General features: G+C 37.8%; 1 protein-coding gene and 1 long non-coding RNA gene across 2 annotated transcripts in view; one reads left to right on the top strand and one right to left on the bottom strand.

Moving 5' to 3' along the window:
- The window catches only part of LOC123515845 (ribosome biogenesis protein BMS1 homolog), a 39,760-nt gene extending 27,667 nt beyond the window's left edge, over positions 1 to 12,093 (bottom strand). The window contains exons 1-9 of the mRNA XM_045274732.1: positions 11,753 to 12,093; positions 6,546 to 6,736; positions 6,158 to 6,333; positions 5,153 to 5,270; positions 4,933 to 5,043; positions 3,236 to 3,364; positions 1,783 to 1,979; positions 1,335 to 1,507; positions 947 to 1,148 (exon numbers count right to left, since the gene is read on the bottom strand). Coding sequence (XP_045130667.1) covers positions 947 to 1,148; positions 1,335 to 1,507; positions 1,783 to 1,979; positions 3,236 to 3,364; positions 4,933 to 5,043; positions 5,153 to 5,270; positions 6,158 to 6,333; positions 6,546 to 6,736; positions 11,753 to 11,931 — 1,476 coding nt within the window. The 5' untranslated portion in view covers positions 11,932 to 12,093. The remainder of the gene's footprint in view (positions 1 to 946; positions 1,149 to 1,334; positions 1,508 to 1,782; positions 1,980 to 3,235; positions 3,365 to 4,932; positions 5,044 to 5,152; positions 5,271 to 6,157; positions 6,334 to 6,545; positions 6,737 to 11,752) is intronic.
- A 1,383-nt stretch (positions 12,094 to 13,476) lies between these two features.
- On the top strand, positions 13,477 to 15,999 carry LOC123515989. Its single transcript, XR_006678040.1, has 3 exons — positions 13,477 to 13,658; positions 13,800 to 13,849; positions 15,133 to 15,999. It is a non-coding gene; the product is annotated as an uncharacterized LOC123515989 (long non-coding RNA).
- Positions 16,000 to 22,112: the final 6,113 nt, after the last annotated feature.

Below are 22,112 nucleotides of genomic sequence, written 5' to 3'. Positions count from 1 at the left end.
GCAAGAAAATCAGAATGACAGGGTGAAAAGAAATCAAGAACCAGGATGGAACTATTGGAATTTTTGTAGATACAGTCAACTCTCAATTAACGCGAGGGTTACATTCCTGGAAACATCGCGTCATTCAAAATTGCATTATTCAAACATAATTTTACCCTAGAAAACAATGGTAATAGGGGGTTATGTTCCTGGCCACTGGGAAATCTGCCTATTTTGGGGGGCTCTCCCTTGCTCATGTCTTCTACCTCACTCACGTCTCCCTTTTCCTCCAGCTCCTCTTCTACAATATTCTTTTGGAAGAATTGATCTAGCGTGGTTTGTTTAATCATCATTTTCTGATGATTTATAGCAGTTTAGTTTTGCCATTGCTTTTCTTGCCACTGTTGCACTTATGTTTGTTTACATTAGGATACTTGGCCTCTAGTAAGTCCAGTCCTTCCCTTATTGAAGCGAGTGCTTCCTATAGGTCTTTTCTTCTTTAAAATTTTCTCCGGCTCTGGGGTTTCTAATTCAGACCATGCTTTTGATGCCTTTAACTCTGCTGTTTCCATCTTCTCCCTCTCTAACAATTTGCGTGGGTGCGCATGACGTCATCACATTGAGTTAACCCATGTTAAATCAAACAAATTTAATCATATCTTCTTAAATATGAAGTCACATTAAATCAAACTTGTGTTAATCAAGAGTCAACTGTATATTGAAGACAACATGGAATGTATGTAAATGAAATCTCAAATGTTTAAAACATTGATTACTCTGCAAACAGGTTTTTATGTTTGTTTTAGAAGGAGCTTTTTTTCTCTATAAAAATTCAAATATATTTTTATCATTAAATTGAGCTAAATATTCCATCAGGTCTAGTTCAGTGAAGCTTTTACCTAACCATCATCTCTATTCGCTTAAGTCTACAAGCATCCTTTTCCTTCACTAAACATAATTCACATACTTTTGATTTTTTTCTTGGAGGCTCCATTTCATGACTTGTCTCTTCTTCTGATTCTTCTTCACTCATACTTTCATCACTGTCAGAGTCTTCCTCATTATTACTTTCCTCTTCCTCCAACCCATCTGAGAATATGGCTCTTCTTCGAATTCTCCCAGTACTATCTTTTACAGTTTCAAATGGAGGAATTCTACTAGAGCCATCCCTAAATAATAAATAATAATAGATAAATAAATAATAAATACAAATATCCCATTAGCAACAATATAACTTCATATGCATAAAATATGATAACAAAAAGACTCTTACCTAAAGCTACAAAACCTCACTTTTTGATGATTATGCAGACAATTATCAATGATGGTGATTTTCAAAAATTTTTTTTACTTACTTATCTATATTTGTACCGTCCACCTGTTCTTTATTAAAATCATCATTTCCAATAAATTTGGACTGAGGGAAAAGCTGGATCTGGCTTTGGGCTTGCTTCTCATCTGTCGTCTTCTGCAGATCTAGTAGAGGTTGAAAGACATCATCCTCATCTTCACTTTCATTGACTATATTCTAAAAAAGAATCAGGACTATAGTTATAAATTCAGCACCAACTATACATAATTCCTTATGTCAAAGTGAATGAATATTTTCTCAATCAACTGTACATAATTCTGCCACAACCCATCACGTGGCTTTCCTTGTCCCACTGTCTCAACATTCCAGAACCCCACAAATATAATTCATGCTGACTCTTATTAGAGAAACTGACAAAAAAAAAAAAAAAAAAAAAAAAACATGACTGTCTTTTCACAAAGGACAAATTATTGCAATTCTTTTATACTTACTTTATTTTTGTTTCCATGATGTGATCCTCCAAGATCTATGTAAACGGCATCTTTATCATAAACCACTCCACCTACACCAGATAATGGTGCATAGGTGAGCCTCTCCTTTGCATTCAATGCTCTCTTCTTCAGGTGTTCCGGAAGTGGACATGGATCAGGTAAGAAACTAATGTCTTTCAGCTTGTAGTCTCCACAACCTGAAATAAAATTGCCATTATATTTTATTGATCATCATCATCATAATTTTTGTTTAACATTCGCATTTCTCATTTAGGACGGAGTTGGCACGAGCGATGACTGCTTTCCACAACTGGCGATCTTTTGCCGTATGTTCTTTTATTCTCAACAGATTCATATCCTGTCACACACTCCCTCAATCTTTTCTTTGGCCTTCCCATTGGCTGTCAGCCTCCAACCCTCACCTCCTCCACCTCGCTCAACACCCCTCCCTCCGCCCTTCTCACACGTCCGACCTATCTCAATCTTCTCTTCCTCAGCTCAAAAGAGATGTCTTTAACTCCACACATCTCTGTTACCTCACTGCTGGACCTCCCATCTTGCCACCTCACTCCTGCCATGTATCTCGGCATCCTGTGGTCACAGCTACATAGAATATTTGTCAGACTGTTTGTCAATGCCCATGTTTCTCTGCTCTGTACAGAAGAACAGATCTGACGCAGGCTTTGTATACCCTTCCCCTGATCCTCAGTTTTATGCTGCAATTTATCAATAAACTGGCAATTTCTTGCCATCTTCAATTTTGGCAAGATACTAATGTACTTAACTGAAGCAACCAACTGCCATACAAACCCTTCATATTATAGTCCATCAGTGATGCACTCCCTTACCCTTTGGCCAACCATGTGAGCAGCAGCTCCCTCCACCATTAAGGGGATCATCTTATACAGCAGTAATAGCTCAAAACCAAACTTTTCCCTCAAAAATTGGGGATTGTCTTATTAAAAAATTGGGGATTGTCTTATATACCCAGCTGCTTTATAGTCCAGAATATATAGTAGTTTTTTTCAGAAATACCTTTGGACACAGATTTTAACAAGTGAATTCCAGACATATCCAAGAAAATTTGGATACATGACAATCCTATTCCAGGTCATATATACATTAATTGTAGCATAAGGTGTATCAATGTGTATGGAGGAATAGCTGCAGAGTGAATTAAACAAAAGTATGGGGAAGAATGAATAGTGTCTAGGTGTAGCTCACACACAAAGAGAAAACTGTATGATGTAGTAGTGGTGTGCACTCTATCACAGAGGACTAGAACATGAGAGTAGCTGAAAGGAAAATTGAATGCAATAAATATCGGTGGATTAAGAATGCATGTGTATGCTTTTATATCTATTTCATTCAGAATGTTAACCCATGGAATTGTAAATACTTTAAATATTAATAAAATATATGTATATTACATTATGAAATATATATGAATTACCTGGGATGTGGACTGGCTGAGACTGATGGAATGGGATCCCTCGCACATACCCATACAGCACAACATCACGGTCACACTTGGGATTTGTCCTCAGGGTTTCGGGGTTTGTGATGTCCTCATAACGGTCAACTGCATGATAAGACAGGTGATAATCAGTTATTGTTAGTGTCATCTTGTCTATAATGTGACCACCATAAGCTAATGATTATTGGGTGGAATGGAAAAAATAAAATCTGCAGTACTTGTATTGAATGAAAGAAACAAGAGAACACAGAAACTAAAAAATAACTATCTGCAGAAGGGACATAATAGGAATAGACTGGAGAGAGAAGTGGTGTGAGCTAGAAATATTCATGATTTTAAGGATAAATGAAATAAAAAGTTATAGAGACAGGACAGTCCAAGTTTAGCTTCTCTCTCATATGTCACAACTAGGTAAACACACACACACACACACACACACACACACACACACACACACACACACACACACACACACACACACACACACACACACACACAGCTACATAAATCTGTTTGCGGACGATGCGAAACTGTGCAGAGTCATTAAACAAAAAGAGGATTGTGAAATACTACAGGAAGACTTAAACAAGATCTGGAAATGGAGCAAAAAATGGGAGATGGAATTCAATGTGGACAAAAGCCATGTCATGGAAATGGGAAAAAGTGAAAGACAACCAGTGGGAATCTATAAGATGGGAGATGGAGTAGAACTAGAAAAAGTAAAAAAGGAAAAGGACTTGGGAGTGACAATGGAAGAAAATAATCAACTGGTAAGCCATATTGATAGAATTTTCAGAGAGACGTATAATTTGCTAAGGAATATTGGAGTAGCATTTCACTATATGGACAAAGAGATGATTTAGAAATTGATAAGTACTAAAATAAGACCTAGATTGGAATATACAGGAGTTGTGTGGACTCCCCATAAAAAGAAACACATAAGAAAATTAGAGAGACTACAAAAAATGGCTACAAGAATGGTTCCAGAATTTAAAGGGATGACATATGAGGAGAGACTAAAGGCTATGGATCTACCAACCTTGGAGCAGAGAAGAGAGAGAGGGGATCTGATACAAGTTTATAAATTGATTAACAGAATGGATGAAGTGGATAATGAGAAACTGATCCTGAGAGAAGAATATGACTTTAGAAGCACAAGATTGCATAGTAAGAAACTAAGGAAGGGACAATGTCTGAGAGATGTTAAAAAATTTAGTTTCCCGCAAAGATGTGTTGAGACTTGGAACAGTTTGAGTGAGGAAGTGGTGTCAGCAAAGAGTGTACATAGTTTTAAAGAAAAATTGGATAAGTGTAGACATGGAGACGGGACCACACGAGCATAAAGCCCAGGCCCTGTAAAACTACAACTAGGTAAATACAACACACACACACACACACACACACACACACACACACACACACACACACACACACACACGACACATAATTGCTATTGTTTACTCTTGGTAATGTTGTCATGAATTACAAGGTGAAAGATCCACTCAGTCAAGACTTGACTATTTCATAATGTACCATATAAAATCTTTACTTTTTACATATGAGCAGGATGTGAATTCAGTCCATGCTTCAGCATTGCTCACCAAGCTCACTGAACACAACACAACTATGAAAGAGACAAGAGGATGTAGGATGGTCTATCTGATTATACTTACCAATTACAAAAGGATGAGTAGTACGCCAGGTAAGTGGCCGAAATTTCATTACAGATATGAATCGACCAAGATTCTTTATTTCATTTTTCAAGTATTCTTCATGAATTAGACCTGAAAATAATGAAATACCATAAAACTATTTTTCTTGGCATAACACAGAATTTACACACTACATAAAATATTCACAACAGCAATATTATATGCAATATTCAGATCTTACCAGAAAGATAGAAAAGCTTTGCACCCGGATAAAGTTCAACTTGAAACCTGTGCTTTAGAGCTTTCTTCCTTTTTTTGAGTGATTTATTGTCTTTAAGCATATCCAGGTGATTCAGTACCTGGAAAATAAAAATTTTACGTTATTAAAAACCAAAGTCTCTAATCAATCTGTAACCAAACCTCTAGCCAATCTGTAACAAAGTCTCTAGTCAATCCATAATCCTAGAGATGTTCAATTCTCAATCCATAGTGAAGTATAAATAGAAATTACAAAAATTATGCAGTGTATGGCCGGCCTGATGAATAAACCAAATATTGGATGCACTGCAGTATACCAGCTACTTTAGGTGTACCTTAACTGTTGCATGTTTTCATGTAAATTTTCTCCAATAATCTCTCACATGAAATAATGTATGGTATTAGTTCATATCGTATAAATGTTGATTGATTATGTAAGTGAAATCCCAAAACTAACCCAGACAATACTTTTTTTTTTTTTTTTATGAAAGAGAGCTTCCAAGGGCAACAAAATATTAGAAAAAAAAAAAAAAAAAAAAAAAAAAAAAGCTCACTGAAACAACAAGTCTTCCTAAAAGATTAGAAAGAATGAGCCAAAACCCTGAGACAAATGTCTTGACACCTCTCTCTTAAATTGAGTCAAGTCATAGTAAGATGGAAATACAGAAGCAGGTAGTAAGTTCCGGAGTTTACCAGTGAAAGGTATGAATGACTGAGAATACTGGTTAACTCTTGTATTAGAGGGTTAGACAGAATAAGGATGAGAGGAAGAAGAAAGCCTTGTGCAGCGAGGCTGTAGGAGGAGGGAAGGCATGCAGTTAGCAAGCTCAATATAGCAGTTAGCATGAAAATAACAATAAAAGATAGAAAGGGATGCAACATTTCAGCAGTGAGAAAGAGGCTGAAGACAGTCAGTCAGATGGGAGTTGATAAGACAAAAAGCTTTTGATTCCACCCTATCTCATAAACTATAAAATGCTACACTCACCCCCATAACCCGAGGAGTCCCATGTGCTCTGCAAATCTCAAGGAATTCAAATATTTCCATCTCAATTCCAAATGTGGCATCAATCAGCATCAGGACAATGTCAGCAACCTTAGCAATGTCAATCATGCAATTGATATCATTGTTTACTTCTATAAATGTCAATCTCCGCTTCTTGCCTGAAAACAAAATCAAATTGTTTATGGGTACTCATTCCAATTACTAATAATGTTCAAGCACTAAATAAAGGCAATAATAGCAACTTCAGAAGTGAAGTTCAGTGATCTAAATTACTGAATTATTGGCACTTCTTGCAGGATCCCATAATTTTTCATTGATACTTTTTATTAAAAAAATATATAAATAAATGCACATGCTTCACATTTCTTACCAGCAACAACTGTGATAGGCCCAGTGATTTCAGAAAATCTTTGGTTGGTGTAGTTCTTTATCAAACATCGCATAAGTGTGGATTTTCCCACCCTGGGTCCACCCACCACAGCCACAATGACAGGTGGAGGCTCAAGTGGAGTCCGATCAACAACTGGGATGTGATGTTTCTTAGATTTTATGTCTTGAGACCTAAAAAATATAACCATAAAATAATGCAACTGAAGTAATAGACTATTTTATCTATATATTTTCATTCCCTAGACTTGTTATACTAAATACAATTTTTGTTTCAAAGTAGGCCTACAAGATATATGTATCAAAAAGTGGCTAATTTTAATGTATACTGTAGCATAAAATAGTTTTAATTGTAACATTGCAAATTTTAAACAAATCAAACAAAATACTCACTTGAGCAGAAGAAAATAACATGGTCTTAAATGGGGGAAAATTTTACCTTTTAAGGTATGGCAACAAAGACGAACTCAAAAAACTCCACATAATAAATACAGTTGTGGCCAAGAACTGGCAAGGATTCAGTGAAAGGCCTCGGAGTGATGATGTGCAGTGATGCCTTCTCTACACATCAGCCAAGTCACCTCCACCACAAGATAACTAGCAGGATGGATCATCAGGACCTTCCAGACAAGGAATGCAAAATATTTCCAGACCCTATAGAAAGCTCTCACCCTGCCATGACTAGAGTACTGCTGTCAGCTCTAGTGTCCTTAAAAGATTTCTGACATCATGGGCATTGAATCCCTGATAAAAGGACATTCATCAACATTATCTTGTGACTTTGGCACATAAACCTTTTACTGGCAGAGACTCAAGGAACTGAAGCTGTATTCCCTTCACAGACATAGGGAATGCTACATAATCATTTGTCAGGAGGGTCTTCCAACACAGGCTGCCAAACACCACCACTCATAAGACCCATCATCCACAGAGCTCTGTCATCTCCCTTCTCGCAGCCACCACTGTACCGTTCTGATACTGTATTACTGGTAATACCAGTATTACCGTAATACCAGTATAATAGATGCTGGTGCGCATCCTTAGTCCTGCCACAGTCTTGAGAAAAACAACATTCTTTTGCGTCCTATCAGTAGCTTTTCATTTAGAAACTTACGATGACACCAAAGAGGCTTACTAGTGATGAAAATAAGGAATCTGGTGAAAGTGCAAGTGTTAGTGAGACACAGCACTCCATTAGTGGATCTACAGGAATCACACCAGGAGAAAAGTTACAACAGACATTTTCATGGATGATAATTCATCCTCCAGTGATCTCCCTCCTCCTCCCCACCCTTCTCCCCTCCTCTTCTAAGTTCTCCATCACCAGCCTTCACTTACATTATGTACAGATCAAAATTGTAAAAAAAAAAATTGAAATTTTTATAAACTTGAGATTTTGCTAAGATTGGAACGAATTACCTGCTTTATAGATATCAATAGTTAAACTTTTTAATAATAAAACAGCCATTTGGAACTAATTAAGTTAGAGTATCGAGTCTCCACTGTAATTTAAGCCCATACATGCCCACTGCAAATTGTTTATAATGTTGACAACAATTTTTAAAGACTTGCCAGTTTTGGGGGAACAAGCTAACATGCTGCAACACCCACACATGTGATGGACTATCAGGCACTGAGGAAAGCCATTAGTTGTATTCATTCATGTGGGTGTTTAGTCACATTATTTGTACACACATGAAATCGATCACTGTGATTGGTTCTTTTGTATGAACATGCAGACACAGACCAATAAAAATAATACATAATAAATCTAGCCAATCAGAGCAATTTTAGGAGAGAAGTGACTCAATTTGAATCAGTCTATGGAAGATGTCTCAATGGGCAGGGTGTCACCTCAACTATTTCCAGTGTATCACCAGATTCTACACAGAGAAAGAAGATAATGACTTCGTATCAATTTCTTAGTAGTATTGCTATTCAGGTTAGACTAGTTTGCTTTCATAACTAGATCAATTAATTTTGATTAGACAAAATTAATTTGTCCTGAAGACGACGTATCACTGGTGCGTGTCACCAAGGTTAGGTTTGGTTTGGTTAGGTTAGGTTAGATCAGGTGATGGTAAGGTAAGGTAAGGTTAAAGTCAGGGTGAGGTTAGTTTAGGTTAAATAGATAAGTTTCAATAGGTTGGTGTAACCAGTGGTGATCAGTGGTGGCAGCAAGTACTCTCCTAAGAAGTAACATTCAAAATTTTGGACTGTTACTTTTATGGTACTTTGTGGTCTGTTTTGTATTAATCTTTTTTTCATTGCAATACAGTGCTTTTAAGTGAATATAAAAAAGTTGATTTGTGACAGAAACAAAGTGCAGATTCATTTAAAACAGGTTGAAAACTATCAGAAAAAAAATTGTTTCATCTTGAAGTGAGAATATGGTGAAAGACTAAATTTACCAGGGTTACTTTAAATCCACAACAAAAACATAGGGTAGTGAAGATCTAGGCGCAACACACACACACACACACACACACACACACACACACACACACACGGCCCGGTAGCTCAGTGGTTAGAGCGCTGGCTTCACAAGCCACAGGACCGGGGTTCGATTCCCCGGCCGGGTGGAGATATTTGGGTGTGTCTCCTTTCACATGTAGCCCCTGTTCACCTAGCAGTGAGTAGGTACGGGATGTAAATCGAGGAGTTGTGACCTTGTTGTCCCGGTGTGTGGTGTGTGCCTGGTCTCAGGCCTATCCGAAGATCGGAAACAATGAGCTCTGAGCTCGTTCCGTATGGTAATGTCTGGCTGTCTCGTCAGAGACTGCAGCAGATCAAACACTGAATTACACACACACACACACACACACACACACACACACACACACACACACACACACTGCAAGAAGACCTAAATAAGATCTGGGAATGGAGTAAGAAGTGGGAAATGGAATTCAATGTGAACAAAAGCCATGTCATGGAAATGGGAAAGAGTGAAAGACGACCTGTGGGAATCTATAAGATGGGAGATGGAATAAAACTGGAGAAAGTTAAAAAGGAAAAGGACTTAGGAGTGACGATGGAAGAAAACAATCAACCAGTAAGCCATATTGATAGAATTTTTAGAGAAACATATAATTTTCTAAGGAATATTGCACTGACATTTCACTACATGGACAAAGAAATGATGAAGAAATTGATAAGTACTATAATAAGACCCAGATTGGAATATGCAGGAGTAGTGTGGAACCCTCATGAAAAGAAACACATAAGGAAATTGGAGAGGCTACAAAAAATAGCTACAAGAATGGTTCCAGAATTTGAAGGGATGACATATGAGGAGAGACTAAAGGCTATGGATCTACCAACCCTAGAACAAAGAAGGGAGAGAGGAGACCTGATACAAGTTTATAAATTGATCAACGGAATAGACCAAGTGGATAATGAGGAACTGATCCTGAGAGAAGAATATGACATCCGAAGCACAAGATCGCATAGTAAAAAGCTGAGAAAAGGAAGATGTCTGAGAGATATTAAAAAATATAGTTTCCCGCAGAGATGTATTGAGACGTGGAACAGTTTAAATGAAGAAGTAGTGTCTGCAACAAGTGTGCATACTTTTAAAGTAAGATTGGATAAGTGTAGATATGGAGAAGGGGCCACACGAGCATAAAGCCCAGGCCCTGTAAAACTACAACTAGGTAAATACACACACACACACACACACACACACACACACACACACACACACACACACACACACACACACACACACACACACACAACAATATAGCTAGGAAAACATACGAGTTCCTAAGAAAAATTAAATAGGCATTTACCTATATATATAAACAAAGAGATATTGAAAAAAAAAAAACTAATAGAATACATAATTTGACCTAAACTAGAATATGCTACACTTATATGGTCACCACATAATAAAAACTATATAAGGAAGGTAGAAAAGATACAAAGAGCTGCACCAAACTGGTTCCAGGTTTGAGACTTAACTTATGACAACAGATTAAAAAATTAAAACTTCCAACATTGCAACAGAAGAGAAAAATGAGACCTAATTGCTATATATATATATATATATATATATATATATATATATATATATATATATATATATATATATATATATATATATATATATATAGGGCATGGAAGGGGATCGACCAAGTTAACAAGGAAGACTTCTTGATGTGGGACTCAAGAAATACAAGGGGAGATGGCATGAAATTGAAAAAAGATAGTATTTAGAAGTGGCGTTAAGAAATATAGTTTTCTAGGCAATGTCCCCAAGAAGCTGTCCCGTGCGCTCGCCTCCATTCCCGGCTGCCCCTTCACAGCTCTTCCACTCAGCTGATTTGATGTCACACATATGAAGCCACGCTATTGGTCAGAGAGAGAGAGAGAGAGAGAGAGAGAGAGAGAGAGAGAGAGAGAGAGAGAGAGAGAGAGAATATGGTAACGAATAAGGCAGCGTTTCTCAACCTTTTTACCCTTGCGTAACACTAAAATAAATTATATGGCTCAAGGAACCCCTGCGTAAAAACAAAATTATACACCATATATTTCTCATTTTATTTTCATCGTATTTCACGTGACAAATATCGTATCTTCACGTGACAAATATCATCACTGAGAGAATATGATAAGAGAGAGAGAGAGAGAGAGAGAGAGAGAGAGAGAGAGAACTTTGCTGTCGCCTGACAGCAGACAGTATTGGTGTGTGTGTGTGATCACTTCTACGTCACGAGACAGCAGACATTTATGTTTATTAATATTAGTTTGTTTTTTAATTTCTTTATTCATTTACTCATTTTATTTATTCATTTTGTGTGTGTGTGAGATCACTTTTATGTCACGAGACAAGTTTTTCATTTATCATTCTCTCTCTCTCTCTCCTTATTCGTGATCATATTTCTCTCTCTCTCTGACCAATAGCGTGGCTTCATATATGTGACGTCAAATCAGCTGGGTGGAGGAGCTGCGAAGGGGGAGCCGGGAATGGAGGTGAGTGTGCGGGACGGCTTCTCAGGGACAGTGCCATTTTCTAAACATAAGCATAGAAATATGGAACAATTTGGATGGAACAGTGGTTGAAGCAAGAAATACTAATGACTTTAAGGCTAAACTGAACGACTATAGATATGGAGACAGGATTGCACAAGCATAACTCTTTTCCTGCAAAACACAACTAGGCAAACACACACACAATTTTTATACCTTGCAAATTTCCGTTGTGCCTTTACAGCAGACTGAAAGGCAGAAGCTTTTGGGTTGCGTTGTTGTGATGTTAACTCTTGGACATGTTTGTTTTTAGCTGCCTTTCTCTCCGCCTTTCGCCCTGCATGCCGCTGATTGTGGCTCTTCTTCTTGTCAAAATCCTCCGATAAATCACCCATCTTTAATATGTAATTGAACTAGTGTATCAAAATTAAAAAAATGTCTCCTTCATACGACCACATGTGTTGTTATTGTTGTTAGGGCCGCGATGATCTAGAGATCCTTATGAGCACGACCACATGTGTCCACCCCACATGTTTCTAGGCAAACTGCTGTTGTTGACGATAGTTGTTGTGGTCCGTTGTTGGTCAACCTTTTTGTATCGGCACACCGTCACGTTGCTTGCAAGCCTCGCTACTGTATCAGCATTCCCCTCTCCCGTAACTCACTCATATATATATATATATATATATATATATATATATATATATATATATATATATATATATATATATATATATATATATATGTGTATGTATATATATATATATATATATATATATATATATATATATATATATATATATATATATATATATATATATATATATATATATATATATACACACACACACACACACACACACACACACATATATATATATATATATATATATATATATATATATATATATATATATACACATATATATATATATATATATATATATATATATATATATATATATATATATATATATATATATATATATATATATATATATATATATATATATGTGTGTGTGTGTATATATATATATATATATATATATATATATATATATATATATATATATATATATATATATATATATATATATATATATATATATATATATATATATATATATATATATATATATATATATATATATATATATATATATATATATATATATATATATATATATATATATATATATATATATATTACAATTTCACCTGTGTGTGTAGGTAAAATCTGGACCTTATGTAAAACTATCTCCACGTATGATGAAGGTAGTAAAAAGGTAAGTACTAATGATACACGCCGTCAATAAAGAAAAAGAAAGTTAAGACATTACTTTTTGATTTTATGTCAACGAAATGTGCAACTATATTCATGAACAACTAGATTCCAGTATTCGAGAGAGAGAGAGAGAGAGAGAGAGAGAGAGAGAGAGAGAGAGAGAGAGAGAGAGATTGATGGCTTTATTGTTCCAAAAGCAGAAAACAAAGGAGGAGGTCTGAGCATATGCCGGCCTCCCCCCTAAACATGAAATAAGCATATGCAAGGTTAAAGTACTGGAGGAAAATAACATTGTAAATACTCAATAGATTAAAATTCAACACACACACACACACACACACACACAGAGAGAGAGAGAGAGAGAGAGAGAGAGAGAGGGGGGGGGGAACGGGGGGGCAGAATATCAATGCCGGGTTTTTGGACATGTAAAACTGTTATGTGGACTAGGGATTTCAAGGTCATAGCGTGACATGAATTGAGTTTGTCTAGGTAATCGGCATTTCGAGAATGTTGTACAGCATGTAGTTTTTACAGGTTTATACTAATTTACCATTATTAAAGAATCAATGATATATGGAAGCATATTCTGCACTTTTAGTTCGTTAAAATTTCCTGCAGTGATTTAAAGTCAGACACCACAGGGAGGTGATGACATCACGTCATGAGTAGGCGCCGGCGACGGGTTTTTATACTGCGTGGTAAGCAGTAATAGTGTGACAAGCATCGCAGACAGACTATACGTATCGCTGTCTCCAATTCGCACAGACATCACCATGAAATACATTGTGTGGTTGGTGATAGCGGTGGTGGCCTTGCTAATACTGGCAATACCAGCAGGTATGTACTCAATCGCACTAATAACTTGTCACGATACTGATTTTGAAGGAACCTTACTTTGAAGGATATGTTTCTCTCTCTCTCTCTCTCTCTCTCTCTCTCTCTCTCTCTCTCTCTGATTTGTTTTCTTTCTTCTTTCAGTAATGGGTCGAAATTTGCTCAGCAGACTGAGGCGCTCGCCCAGAAAACACGTAAGCAATGTCTCTGCTGCGTCGCTAGTAGTAGTCTGTGTGTTGTGCTTAAGGAAAACTTAAATGAGAGAGAGAGAGAGAGAGAGAGAGAGAGAGAGAGAGAGAGAGAGAGAGAGAGATTCATTAACACTTACATGATTTTTTTTTTTTTTTTTTGCGTCTCGTCTGTGGTTTAGTAACAATGATAAGTTTGTTATCTACGTAGGTCATACAAACATACAGAATAGCAATAAAAAAATAAAATAATTATATACTACCATCTTTTTCGCCACTGGATTCGTACCTGCACTATGCATACTGCTTTCTACCTAGAACTGAATACCACAGTACCATGCATGGCACGTTTTCATATTTATTCTACTTAATATATGGTACCATGACACGTTTTCATATCTATTATGCTTAATTACTTTAATTATTGTTATTTTATACAGCTTCAGAAACTTATGTGGGGATTAAAATAGTGAAGACTCTGGCCATTAATCTTCTGAGCTCCTTAGACCCTTCCAAATGTAATTAAAATCGTCTAATCATACCCAAAATTCATGGTAGAAATGTGTCCCAGAACTGAAGGAGTTAAAAACTAAATAAAAGGAACACCAAACTCCTCTTTACACGCAATGCTGGTATGTCAACGACAGTGTACTTTTATCATATGCAACTTTGTAGCAAAAGGAAAGGATACGAATGTACTGGGTGTGATGCACTTTGAAAGTGAGAATTGTGACAGTGCAGTGTTATCTCAGTGACCTATACTGTATTGCGAGACGATGGTGTGATCGTGGTTCAGGTCAAGAGGTCATTATTCAACTGGTATTGGTATGGAGCGCTGCAAACGCACGTTTCACTCTTTCGTCATCAATAATTCTAGCAATGTTGTGGAGGCTGGTGTGATGCTTAAAAATTATTTGATCTGTTGTTGTTGCATCTTACTTCCCTATCGCTCAGGATGAGTGTCGGAGTGGAGGAGAGGGAACGTATGGTTAATTTAACAATAAGCTATCAGTGTGTGGTACCGGCTTGAAAATGGTACCTCAGTGAACAACCGATAGAAGTGAAAATTTTAAACTCTAATTGCAAATAAAACAGTACACATGCACGTTAAGTGTGTCCTCGTTCTGTAACACCTCTGACAATATCAGCCAGTATTTTGCATTATGATACCTGGGAAATTTGTTAACTTACTATTTTTTCTTTCAAGAAAGTAATTTATTCTTGTAGAATTATAGAAATTCTTGTTCAATAGCTCTGCCAAATGTATTACAGATGTTGATTCTTTCCAGATGCAACGCGGATGTATCCCCGAATGGCTGTGCTCTTCTGAGCAAGATCCTCACTGGTTCCTTGCACAGTAATGTTAATGTTAACCGTGCAACCACGGAACTGCACACGCACACGCGCACACACACACACACACACACACACACACACACACACACACACACACACACACACACACACACACACACTAACTTAATCACTACCCATGATATCTATACACTCATAGTCCATGCATATTAGAACTACACCAACTGCGATCTGATCTATGCAAATGCTTGTCGAGTATACTCACATTTTTTACCATTTCACTGACCTTGCAGTGGCAATATATGAATTGGGCATCACATATTGTTGTATGTATTATGTGCATATACATGTATGTAGTTTTCATTCATTTCATTACAAGTTCCTCCTTTTGACATTTGATTTTCTGAGATATGCTAGTACTAAACAAATCTGTGGTCACACTTTCTTTTCATTTAGACAATAGTTTTTTTTTAATTGTCAAAATTTTCAGATAAGGAAAATTGCATGCATGACTTTTTAAACATCTTGTGCAATTTACGAGAATTGTAAAAATTATTTATGTTACCCTTTCAGAGAGAGAGAGAGAGAGAGAGAGAGAGAGAGAGAGAGAGAGAGAGAGAGAGAGAGAGAGAGAGAGAGAGAGAGAGAGAGATTCCAAAAATATTGAATTTAACATACAGATAATTCAGTCTTACTTTGCATATCTTCACCCATTCAAAGCCATAGTGTCAAATTTGATGGTTTATAGAATTAGTACGTACGTGTACCTAATGCAAAAAAGTTAGAATCAAGAAATTCTACATCTTATGAATAGTTTAAAAATAAATGCTAACCCAGAATTAGACTCAGACTTATTATCCGTGTGACCTGAATCACAATGTCAGCTGCTATTTATGCCAAATTAAGTCTAGCATGGGAAGGATGCAGCAGTGAGTAAATATTGATGTTAATACACGAGGCAATGTATACACATACCTGCTGAAGCTCACCTCTGACAAAGCTCAGAGAAAAAAGGACAGTGTGAAAGGTAGCAGGCTCAGACAGCCAGGCAAGTCGTGACACACACTGGACAGGTAACAACAGAGCGACTGTGTCTGGAAAATCTGTTGAAACACTCAGCTTGTCTGTTTTCCAGGGCATACTGTAGTTTTTAGTGTGTGTGTGTGTGTGTGTGTGTGTGTGTGTGTGTGTGTTTATTGAAACAGATCTATAAACTATTTCTTAATTGTAATGGCTATACAACTTCATATACGAAAACTGCAATTAATCCTAATGTCAAGTAGTTTACCACTGTACCATATTGTTTTACATTTCCAGAATTCACATTTTCCTGCTATCCCTGGCCAAACTCTTTCAACTACTCTGTCTATCGACTTCTACTTTTCCTTCTTGCTGGAAGTTTGTCTACATTCAGCCTGTTCGTAATAAGGGTGATCGTTCTAATCCCTCAAACTACCGCCCTAAAGCTTTAATCTCTTGTTTGTCTAAAGTTTTCGAATCTATCGTCAATAAGAAGATTCTCAAACATCTCACTTCAAAACCTTGTATCTGATCGTCGATATGGCTTCCGTCAAGGCCGCTTGTTTATATTGATCTTCTGGTTTTCCTTACTGAGACTTGGTTATCCTCTTTTAGAGATTTCGGTGAAACCTTTGCTGTTGCGTTAAATATAGTCTCGTACAAAGCTTTGATTTCAAAACTGCCCTCTTACAGTTCATATCCTTCTCTCTGCACCTCTATCTCAAGTTTCTTTCTGACCGTTCTCTTGCTGCTGTGGTAGACGGCCACTGTTCTCCTAAATCTATCAACAGTGGTGTTCCTCTGGGTTTTGTCCTGTCACCCACTTTTTCTATTATTCATTAATGATCTTCTTAACCCAACTTCTTGCCCTATCCACCCTTACGCTGATAATACCAACCTACACCTTTCCACGTCTTTTCAGAGACGACTATCCCTTCACAAGAAATCAACAAATCACGTAGGGACGTCACAGAACGCCTGACTTCTTTTAGTATAGTCTTCACTATACCTCAATTCCTCCATCTATCTACTCGACACAACCTTCCAGACAACTACCTCCTCTTCTTAATGACGCTCAACTGTCCCCTCTTCTACACTGAATATCCTCGCTTTGTCCTTTACTCATAATCCAAACTGGAAACTTCATTTCTCATCTCTTGCTAAAACAGCTAGCTTCTATGAAATCAGGCGTTCTGAGGAGTCTCCGCTAGTTTTTCTCGCCCCTACAATTGCTAACTCTTTACAAGGAAGGGACTTATCCGTCCCTGTATGAAGTACTCTTCGCATGTTTGGGAGGTTCCACTCATACGGTTTTATTAGATAGGGTGGAATCAAAAGCTTTTCGTCCCATCAACTCCCTTCTTGTGACTGACTGACTGACTGTCTTCAACCCATCCCTCACCGCCGTCGTGTTGCATCTAGCGCTCTTGCTATCTTCTATCGCTTTTTTCACGCTAACTGCTCTTCTGATCTTAATTGTTAACTGCGGCCTCGCTGCACAAGGCTTTCTTCTTCTTCTCACCCTTGCTCTGCCCAACTACCTGGTAAACTCTGGAACTTCCTGTCTGCTTCTGTATTTTCAACTTCCTATGATTTTAATTTATTTAATAGGGAGGTTTCAAGACATTTGTCTGTCTTTTGGCTAACTCTAACAGACCTACAAGAGGAGTTGGTAACTTTTTTTTGCTTCTTCTTCCTGCCACTGGCCGGTTTTTTATTTTTTTTATTTTATTTTTTTTTTTGCTGCCACTGACCGGCTTTCCCCTCTTATATACATTACCCCTCAGTCCAACTCACCTCTCAATTCGCTTAGAAATTATCAAGAAAGAAAGAAAGTAAATAAATTAATTAATTAAAATCAGTCCTACAGTATACGTTTGGAAACCACTGCTCTCGATTACGTACTGTACTTAAAAACTCAGTTCAGGAAACATTAACAAAAAAAATGTGTAATAAATTGACAAGAGCTTCTCACTGAATTATGAACTTGCGGAAAAAAATCAACCTCCAATCATCCTGTGCTACCTACAGGATATAACTTAACGGGCCCTATTAAAAAAAAAAAAAAAAAAAAAAAAAAAAAAAAAAGCGAGGTGCCAAAGTAAACATTCGGTTTTGAGAAGCAGGGAAGTCAAATTGATGTAGAACATAGTTTATAATATAACTTAGCGGCACTATTCTGATTTCCCTTGGGATGATTATTGTTTTCATGTCAGAGATCCTTCTCTTTGTGCCGAGCGCATAACAGAGGTGATTATCTCTGGCATGGAGCTATACATTCCTCATACTTTCTCTAACCCTAAAGCTAAAAAGCCTTGGTTTAACTCTGCTTGTTCTCGTGCTGTCAATGATAGAGAGGCGGCTCACAAACGGTTCCGTAGCCATCCAACTGCTGAAACTCATGCCCTATATATTTCTGCCCGTAATCATGCCAAATCTATTCTCCAACTTACTAAAAACTCTTTCATCAATAGAAAATGTCAAAGTCTTTCCAATTCTAACTCCTCTCGAGATTTCTGGCATCTAGCCAATAATATCTCTAACAACTTTACTTCTTCGTCTTTCCCTCCTTTACTTCATCCAGATGGCTCTACAGCTGTCTCTTCTTTTCTAAAGCTGAACTCTTCGCTCAAACCTTTGCTACCAACTCAACTTTGGATGATTCTGGGCATATTCCTCCTACTCCTCCACCCTCTGACTACTTCATCCCTAAAATTAAAATTCTTTATAAAGACGTTTTCCTGGCCCTCTCTGGCCTTGATTCTCGGAAGGCTTACGGTCCGGATGGAGTCCCTCCTGTTGTTCTCAAAAACTGTGCTTCCGAACTCGCTCACTGCCTGGTCAAACTCTTTCATCTGTGTCTCTCTACTTCTATTTATCCTTCTTGCTGGAAGTTTGCTCACATTCAACCTGTCCCTAAAAAAGGTGACCACTCCAATCCTTCTAACTACCGCCCTATAGCTTTGATTTCCTGCCTTTCTAAAGCCTTTGAGTCTATCCTTAATAGGAAGATAATGAGGCATCTATCAGCTCACAACCTTCTCTCTGATTGCCAGTATGGTTTCCGTAAAGGCAGATCTACTGGTGATCTTCTTACTTTCCTAACTGAATCTTGGTCATCCTCTTTTAGGGACTTCGGTGAAACCTTTGCTGTCGGCCTTGACATATCGAAAGCCTTCGATAGAGTCTGGCACAAATCTTTAATTTCTAAACTACCCTCCTACGGATTCTATCCTTCTCTCTGTACCTTCATCTCCAGTTTCCTTTCCGATCGTTCTATTGCTGCTGTAGTAGACGGTCACTGTTCTTCCTCTAAAACTATCAACAGTGGTGTTCCACAGGGTTCTGTCCTATCACCCACTCTCTTTCTATTATTCATCAATGATCTCCTAAATCTGACTCAATGCCCTATCCACTCCTATGCTGATGATACCACCCTGCATTATTCAACAGCGTTCAACAGACGCCCAACCCAACAACAATTAAATGACTCAAGGCGAGATGCTATAGGACGCCTAACTTCTGATCTTTCACTTGTTTCTGATTGGGGCAGAGAAAACCTGGTTTTGTTCAATGCCTCAAAAACTCAATTTCTACAACTATCTACTCGACATAACCTTCCAGACAACTATCCTCTCTTCTTCAATAACACTCAACTTCCCTCTCCTCTACATTAAACACACTCGGTCTATCCTTCACTAAAAATCTAAACTGGAAATTTCACATCTCTACTCTTGCTAAATCAGCTTCCAAGAAGTTAGGTGTCCTATGGCGTCTTCGTCCATTTTCTCTCCCTCCCAGCTGCTTGCTCTGTACAAGGGCCTTATCCGCCCGTGTATGGAGTATGGCTCTCATGTCTGGGGGATCCACACACAGCTTTACTAAACAAGGTGGAATCTAAAGCTTTTCGTCTTATCAACTCTTCTCCTCTAACTGACTGTCTTGATTCTTTAAGTCACCGCCGCAATGTTGCATCTTTATCTGTCTTCTACCGCTGTTTTCATGCTGTCTGCTCTTCTGAACTTGCTAACTGCATGCCTTCCCCCTCCTGCGGCCTCGCTGCACAAGACTCTCTACTTCTTCTCATCCCTATTCTGTCCATCTTCCTAATGCAAGAGTTAACCAGTATCTTCACTCCTTCATTCCCTACACTGGTAAACTCTGGAACTCTCTACCTGTGTCTGTATTTCCACCTGCCTATGACTTAAACTCTTTCAAAAGAGGAGTGTCAAGACACCTCTTACGTTAACTGGACCCTCCTTTTAGATTTTTATGTTTCTCTTTCTACTTTTCTTTTAACAGGGCCTGGCAACCAGCGGGATTTTTTTTTTTCCAACACTGTGTTTGCCCTTGGCCAGTGCCCTTGTAATGTAAAAAAAAAAAAAAAAAAAAAACATTACAATGTCAGTTGTGTGAGCGTCTGGTGAGGTGTGCATTGACAATGGTGGGGTCAGTGGTATGAAGCAGTAATTTAATCTACCAACATCGATTTGGGAATTAATTATTTCCTTAGGCACGCTTTACTTGGTCTTCTTATTGCAATCCCAACACAGGAATTATCCCATCTAACGCGCAATTGGACACCAAGCCGCACGTACGCGTACATTCGCTGCCATTACTAAACTCATGAGGCGCCAATATTAACAAGAGCCACTATCAGAAGGAAATTATTGCCGTCATCTCCACTAATGAATAATCACAATTAAGCGACTAGTGTACAAGGCATATATGAGTCGCCATCAAAAGGAAATTAACATCATTATCGCCGCTAATAAATTGATATCTATCATAAAAAAAAAAAAAAAATAGTAGACTATTGCCTCAAAGACAAAGTAACGAACCACTATTATAGTAATAGGGTCATAATCTGGAAGACATGTCTACCGTGATGTTCTCCAATATCTATCAAGTAAACATGATGTGTCAGACGGGAGCTACGTCAAACAAACACTACATAATAATATATGCTTACTGCCAGCGCGGACGCCTATTAGAACTATACTGTCTCGATTTCGGGTTGCTAATTTAAGTAACACTTACCGTTTACTGCATCTTCATCTCATTCAAATGCGTAAATATTAACAATCGCACACTGCGTTACGTCCAGGATGTGCGTATATTATACTTCACACAAATTTTGAAGACGTTCACCTTTGTAGTTTAACGAAGTTATGAAATACCCAGTTCTTCTTGGTAATTTGTTGGGACCGTGCAGGCTGTGCGGCAGTCTCTAGTGTCCCAAGGGGGAGCTGATTTGTCTTGTGTAAGAAGGCTCTGGTGAGGTTAAGGGTCTTGAAGGCTAAATTGGGATAGATGGAACTTCCCAGAGGTCAGTCAGGCACTGTCAGTGTTGGCCTGTGTGGTTGGAGAGCGGTAATTGAGTGGAGAAGTGCCACACGGTGTGAGTGGTGACGAGGACAATGCACTTCATTGTAGCAGCAGGTATTCCGCGGTGTCAGGCAGTGTAGGGTACCAGGGGCAGTGGAGGGCCATCTTGCTTTTGGAAAGGTAAGTGGTGTGACTTCAGCCAACGGCTTGTGGAGGAACACTGCCACGTCTAAGGCTGGGATTGGATGCACTGCTGCATGGGTGAGTAAGCGAGTTTCGAGACGTTCGCTTCGCTTTGTTTCGGTTCATGTCATTCAATAATTTTCATACTACATGATTAAATTACAACTAGGGGTTACCTGTGACATTCATACTAAGAAAATTAGTGGTCTAAGCTTAATACTTCTATCGCCATTTTTTTTCTCTCATTTTAACTGTTAATTCGTGGTTATTTCATATCACTAATGTATCAGACGATACAAAGCAGAAATGAAGCTACTAGTATCACACTTGTTGTTATTGTTATTATTATTATTATTATTTCTAACTACTCAACTAATTTGATATATTGAGCTTAATGCCTTAAAATGGAAAAAATCTGATCAAC

The sequence above is a fragment of the Portunus trituberculatus genome, chromosome 40 (assembly GCF_017591435.1).
Source record: "Portunus trituberculatus isolate SZX2019 chromosome 40, ASM1759143v1, whole genome shotgun sequence".
NCBI classification, from domain to species: Eukaryota; Metazoa; Arthropoda; class Malacostraca; order Decapoda; family Portunidae; genus Portunus; species Portunus trituberculatus.
Note: the sequence above shows the minus strand (reverse complement) of the source record. Positions and strands in the feature narration are given on the sequence as shown.